This window comes from Mycetomoellerius zeteki, unplaced genomic scaffold (assembly GCF_001594055.1).
Source record: "Mycetomoellerius zeteki isolate Tzet28-1 unplaced genomic scaffold, Tzet1.0 scaffold343, whole genome shotgun sequence".
NCBI classification, from domain to species: Eukaryota; Metazoa; Arthropoda; class Insecta; order Hymenoptera; family Formicidae; genus Mycetomoellerius; species Mycetomoellerius zeteki.
The window spans coordinates 455,796-463,139 of NW_017257331.1; the positions used below are offsets into that span (position 1 = coordinate 455,796).

Sequence of the window (7,344 nt, forward strand, 5' to 3'; positions counted from 1 at the left end):
ATTATTCTGGAAGTGGGTGAAAATTTCCGAAACTAGGAGAATTAATTCCGTGACGTCTATGCCGTTGGCGCTGTCCATACCTGCCTTGCCTAAATCCGCTTGTGAGGGGATATAATCTTGGAAAACAATATCGTTATCTGATGTTCGAGGAACCCTACCGTTAACTTCATTTAAGATGCCATGATGAGCTTCTGAATAGTATTGAACCCTGGCGGGATGTACTGTATTTAGGCGCTGTGGTCGAGGGGACGATTCATTCCTTTAGAGATTGTTATTCGGCCTCTGCGAAAAAGGAGGAGAGCGAGATTTTAGTGCACTAGCGTAAATTGTATGATGTTCTTCCGGCTCTTCCCCCTCTAGAAGATTAAATCTATTAAAACCTGCGAATGTATTTCCGCTACTCTTGCTACGAGAAAGACTAGAGAAATTGTTAGCATTTGTCAAAGAAGATGATGGAAGAGACGAGGAATTGCCATCAATAATATTCCTGGCATCGGCAATAGAAATGTTCTCAGTGGCTGCCAAACTGACGATATCACGTTGCTTCCTAACTATAGGGCAGTTATAATCATTAGCCCAATGATTGCCATGACAATTAATAAACCTTGGCGTCTCCTCGCGACTACGGCAAAGATCATGTTTGTCCTCACCGCAGTACAGGCATGTACACCCTTACATGCAGTGTTAACATGATCTACCCTGCATGAATTGCACATTCTCGGTCTAGGGATGAAAGGACGAACCTCGTGTCTAACCTTGTAAATGAAGACCTCCTGAGGCGCAGCAACTGCCCTGCAAACCTGATGCAGATTGTTCTGGATGGGACGTATTCCACATTATCGCCTTTTACGCTTCTGCGGTTGAGCCTTTGTACATCGAGAATTTTAGCTTTTGGCGATTCAATACATTCTTTAAGAGTCTCCAGATCGATTTGTTGGGGAACATCCTAAATAATCCCTGTTCTAAGGACTTTGAAAGCTGGAATAAAGGCACGGAGGTTATGTTTAAGAAAAATACTTTTCGACTAACCTATTTGCTGCGATAGCTGATTTGACTACAACCAAGATCTTTTCTCTGCCAATCTTTTTAATTTCCAGGATGTCCCGGATGCCAGCCTGAGCAATGATTCTGCTAATAAGTATGAGGTGAATGGGCGGCGAAGAACTATCTCTGTTATTGGGATATATATATATTACGAAGGGTCTCAAATCTCGTGCAGCATGAGATTACTTATTAGCAGAACGCATCGCCATGAGGTTCTATCACCTGAATTTTGATCGTCTTTCGTCAAGCCATTGTTCGGCGCGATTCTGCCTTTGCGACGCAACAGATGCATTAGGCGAAGGCTCGCTTGCGCACTTCTTGGCGGGAGTTGTTTACCCGTTTTGATTGGAATTTTCTTCCAAAGTCTCCTGTATGCTTTCTGGCTTGAGATTGAAGTTCGTCAATGTCCATCGGAGACTCGTTCGAGTTGCTTTGGGCCACAGACACATGGTTTTCACTTCCAGAGGTAGGCATGCCTTTACTGTTATCTGACGCAACCAACTCAGCCGTAACTATTTTGTTACGTAGAGAAGGCGGCAGTATATACCCTGTTTCCATGTAAAGGCTTTCCAGAAAACCCTGGGATGTTTGTTCAAGATGATTGGAAGCAAAAGGGCTAGGTGGGGAAGCGTTAGAGGTTCCCGAGAAGAACCGGGATCTATGTTGAAAATTGGGGGATAAGCGCGAAAGATGTGCCGGTTACACCGCAGTCACCCTCGTCCCTCTCCCCAGAAAGCGAGGCCATGGCGCCTTAAAGATTCTAGAAGTTCGGTTTAACTAGATTATACGATTCATGAATTTACGAATGAATAAGTGGATGAATGAATGGGTGGATCGCCTTGAAAAGGGCGTATAAATAGCGCAGCACGAGCCTAATCAACACGCGATATACGTTCGGAACCGTGAGCTGGAGACACGTCCGTTACCTATCGCTGCTCAAGTCGAACTCATTTCCTACACATCGCTAACAGAAATTCACAGTGACTGGATCGCGTAAAGCATGTGTCCAGTGTTCCCGCATTCGCGCGCTTCAATCGACTCTTAGTGGTCAATCCGTATGTTGCGTGGGTACGTAGCGGTTGCTGCGCATCCGCCTTGCTCCATCAACACAAAAAGAGCGGAAAATCAAATGTACAGAGTGCTATACCGCACTATCAACTCTTGAAGAGGAGAATTATTACGGGGTATTACGCCCTTATATCCATTTGGGTTACCCCGAACGATTCAAGGGTGTTACGTAAAGTAATCGGATCCCTAAATTGGATTGAGCAGTGGTACTCAATCTGAAGACTTTAAATGTTCCTAGACCAATCCGGATTACAATCCATGCTGTCTATGAAACTCGGATTTCTGACTACTATCGTTGCGCGTTTCTTCTGAAAGGTTAATATTTTCGAAATTTCAAAATATTTTTGTGGTATTTGTTGCGACTCTTCTTTACGTGCTGCTGTTGTGGATTTTATAAGTCTATCCGGAGAAAGACGATTGTATAATAATTTTTTTAATAATAATAATTGTTATAATAATCATATAATATTTATTATATAAATATATGTTATACATATAAATAAAAAATATAAATATACATATTATAAAAATTATATAAATATTGTAAACATTAAAATTATAAAAAATATATATATACAAAATATATTTTTTATAATATTTATATTTATATTTTGGATAATTATGCTGATGAGGGGAGCCAGTCCCGATAACCTTGACCTTGATATATGTTGTCAAGGTCATGACCTTTTTTTTGTTGACGCTGGGGAAATGCATTTACGCATACCCGGACCTAACCAGAACCGGGTTATGTGGGACTCCTCCTATTTAACGGAGACTACCCACTAAAATCCTACTTGCGTTAGGATCGGCGCCCCCCAGCGGGCGTCCGATCCTAACACAAGTAGGGTCGATGCGGGATCTTCAATAATGTAGTACTACCGCATCGACCCTGCGTTGTGTACCTAACTGGTACTTCATTCCCTAGTTATAGAGCTATGACGAAGGGGGGAGGCCACCTCCCCTCCGTCCGTCCAAGTCTTTTGGACTTCTTGTTCTCACATGTCGACCTGGTTGATGTTTGGTCTCGGATTTCTAAGAGGGGATCGCGGCCATACCGCCTCCTCTTCCTCGATTATCCGGAATTCCCTCTCTTGCGCGTTCTGCGTCTTCTTTCTTGCGCATTACTTCGTCGCAGAATCTAAATACTGCGCGCCTGCTTCTTTCTTCCATCAGTGCCCTGATTATAACGGGCATCGAGAGATCGTTCCCTATTGCCGTTGTGAGTTCGGCCCTCTGTCTAGCCCATTCTGGGCAATTCCTCAATGTGTGTGAGAATGTGTCTGTTGTGGCGGTACAGTGTCAACAACGACTGGTCCTTTCGCGGCCGATTCGGTGCAAATATGCACCAAAGCATCCGTGACCCGTCAGAATTTTGGTCGTATGGAAGGGGAGATCGACCCCCACCTCCAACTATTTAACAAGTCGTGGCCGGATGGCTGCCAGCGCCTGGTCTCGTGCTGGACCCGACATCCAGTCCTTCCATTTCACGATTAGCTTGCGTCTCGCGTTCTCCCGAAAACCTCTCACGATCGATGGAGTAAGGATCTCCCCTTCCCGTCTGGCCTCTGAGACCCGCTCATGGACTTCACTGTGTACGCCGGTCATTAACTCAAGCGGGGGCATGTCTGCGAGCGCGGTGCTGACGACAAGGATATATGACGTTTTATATGCTCGTATCTTGCGACAGGCGAGTCTTCGTTGCGACGCTCTAAATGTGCGCTGGATCACTGCGTTATCCTCCGCTTCGCTGGCCCATACTGGTGCTCCGTACAGGGTGACGGATGCCACCACGTTGGCGTATAAGCGTCTGGCTGTGCTGCCCGCTCCTCCTAGATTCGGCAGTAGTCTGCTCAAGCTGACTACGATTTCTTCCATCTTGGGCGCTATATGCTGAAAGTGCGCCACAAATGTCCAACGACAATCGATGACTATGCTCAAATATTTAAATTGGGATCCTACTCTGATGTCGTGGCCCGCCACTGTAACATCAAATCCTGGGGGTCTGCCACGTCTGCAGAAGCCCGCGACCTCCATCTTCTGCGGGGCTATCTCCTAAGAACGTTATCTCGTCCACTATTGTGGCCGTGGTCTCATTGGTCATCATTAAAGTCTCCCCCCAGTTGTCCCCGGTCGTGAGAACCAGAGTATCGTCCGCGTAGTAGATCGCCTCGCAATCTGCAGGGAGATCGGCTCTCCTAAGAACCCGGTTGTAACCGAGGTTCCAGAGTAGGAGCCCCAGGATCGAGCCCTGTGGAACCCCTCGGTTCACTTTTTTCGTTGCCATCGTACCATCCTCGACTGGGTAGACGAGGCTCCGTTCGTTCAAGTAAGCCCTTAAAATTCTCCACAGATATTGCGGGACTCTGTGTTCCCACAGGGCTTCACCTATGACTCCCCACGGAAGGGAGTTAAAGGCGTTTCGTATATCCAACGACCACCCTTTCCTCTTCGATGGCCGACTCCGTGAACGTTCGGACGTGTAAAACCGCGCCGACCGTACTCCTCTCTTTCAGGAACCCAAACTGATTGGGGTGGAGGTTGGGACCTCTGCTGTCCAGGTGATGAGTCACCCGTTCTGCGATCACCCTCTCAAAAAGCTTCGTCTCATCGTCTATCAGACAAATGGGGCGATATCCGGCCGCAGTATCCGCCGGCCTTCCTCAAGAGGACGAGTTTGGCCTTTCTCCACACTTCTGGGAAAACGCCCTCTCGCAGACACTCGGAGAACATGGTTCTAATTGCTTCTCCTAATACTTCGCCAGCCATTGCCCAGGCTCTTGAGGGGATGCCGCTGAGACCCGGAGCAGCGTTTTTGCTCCTTATTCGACGGAAGGTCATGACCCTGAGTGATCTCCAACAAGTATTAGCCGTCGCTCGTCATTCGTTAAAAAGTTATTAACAGTTAAAGTTAGTAATTATTTCACTGCTTTACATGAAAAGTCAGATAACACTGGGCAGCGAGAGAGGTATGTGGTGAACTGATTAAGGGAATACGACTTTCCACCCCCCCCTCCCTTCGACTCTCATCCTCGCTCTTCCCCCGCAAAAGAGGCGTACGACTCTCACCTTCGACTCTCACTCCCGCTCCCCCCCTACAAAGGGGCGCACGACTCCCACCTTCGACTCTCACTCCCCCTTCCCCCCTACAAAGGGGCGCACGACTCTCACCTTTGACTCTCACCCCTCTCATCCCCTGCAAAGAGGTGCACAACTTTCACCCCCGACTTTTATACGCCTCTTCCCCTTTGCGAACGACTCTCAAACAGTGGGTAGGGGGAGGGTGAGAATCGAAGGTGAGAGTCGGGCGCCACTTTGCTGGGGTGAGGGGGGAGGTGAGAGTCGAAGGTGAAAGTCGTTCGCCCCTTTGCAGGGGAGAGAGAGGTGAGAGTCAAAGGTGAGAGTCGAGCGCCGCTTTGCTGGGGTGAAGGGGGGGATGAGAGTCGAAGGTGAGAGTCGGGCGCTCCTTTACAGAAGTGAGGGGGGAGTGAGAGTCGGAGGTGAGAGCCGGCGCCCCTTTGCAGGGGGGAGGGTGAATGTGAGAATCGAAAGTCAGAGTTATCTGACTTTTCATGTAAAGCAGTGAAATAATTACTAACTTTAACTGTTAATAACTTTTTAACGAATGACGAGCGACGGCTAAAACTTGTTGGAAGTCACTCAGGGTCATGACTTTGACAACATAAGTCAAAGTCAAGGTCATCGGGGCTGGCTCCCCTCAGCATAATTACCATATTTTGTATAATAATTTTTAGAATAAATTTCCTTTTTGGATTTAAAAGTACTTAAATAATATTAAAACAGCTATTTTTTTTTTAATTATAATGCATTTAATATAGTTTTTGTAATAAATTTTGGCTATATATATATATATTATAATATTGTTAAAAATCATATAAATTAATCATATTACCTTATGAAAATTACCTGTTTACATCTGTACAACGAAAAAAGAATGGATATATATTTATTATGGGATATTTTTTTAATAACAATGAAAATAATTATATTAATGAGGAAATGGCACATTTAAGAGAATGGCATCTAAAAATCAATAATTATTTTGAAAATGTTCTTTTTTATTTTTTAATAGGTAATAATAAAACTACACATACGTATTATTTTTTTGTATTTTATAAATTTATATTATTTTATATAGATTTCAAATCACACTTTCGTATTGAAAGAAATACTTTTGAGCAATTGATATCGACTTTTGGATTAGCGTTATTGATGGAAAATGATGATTCTCCTCAATTACCACCAGCTAAGCAACTTGCTATTGCTTTATGGATTTTTGACAATCAAGAAGTTTACTGGTTAGTAATTAAAATATTTTCTTTTTTAATTAAATTTATTCTCGTCGGTCTAAAATCGTATCATATTGTTTTTCAGTTTTTGTTACTGCATTGAAAATTTTATTTCAGATCTGTCGCAGATCGATCTGGAGTGTGTAAAGACACTGTATGGAGATGTGTTTTCAATGTGGCTTACATACTAGAGCAACGTGTTCAAAATTATATTAAATAGCCAAAAGTTCATGAAATATTACATATACAACAATGGTTTGCTGTTATGAATGATTTCTTAGGTGTAGTGGGCATTATTGATGGTTGTCATATTCCTATTAGTTCTCCTATTGAACATCCAGATAGTTATAGAAAACGTTTTCATTCTATAATACTGCAAGGCATTTGTGATTATAAAATGAAATTTATTGATATTTTTACGGGAATTTGTGGCAGCGTTCATGACGCCCGAGTTTGGCGGCTAAGTGATATAACAAATATAATAAATCATGATGTAGAAAGATATTTTCCACAACATGGTCACCTATTAAGTGACTCTGCGTATCCATTATCGCATTATATGCTCACTCGATATCGTGACAATGATCACTTAAATAATATACAACGTAATTATAATACAAAATTATCCAAAACTCGTGTTAGAATTGAAAGAGCGTATGCAATGTTAAAAGGACGATTTCGAAAACTGAAATACGTATATATGTACAATACGGAAATGATTCCATTAGGTATACTTGCATGTTATATTTTGCATAATATTTGTATAGATAATGAGGATGAATCATTTGATATTGTAGAAATAGAAAATGTAGAAATGGAAAATAAAAGTAATGATAACTATGTAGTTATGAAAGGTAATGAATAAAGAGACGTTATTGCACAATTATTATTTTAATCACAACTTTTTGTTTTCATAATTGAAGTA

General features: G+C 43.1%; 1 protein-coding gene across 1 annotated transcript; it reads right to left on the reverse strand.

The window, feature by feature from the left end:
• Positions 1-3,522: 3,522 nt before the first annotated feature.
• LOC108725329 (uncharacterized) lies at positions 3,523-3,987 on the reverse strand. Its single transcript, XM_018452270.1, has one exon. It carries the CDS (start codon positions 3,985-3,987, stop codon positions 3,523-3,525), a length of 465 nt encoding a protein of 154 aa, XP_018307772.1.
• Positions 3,988-7,344: the final 3,357 nt, after the last annotated feature.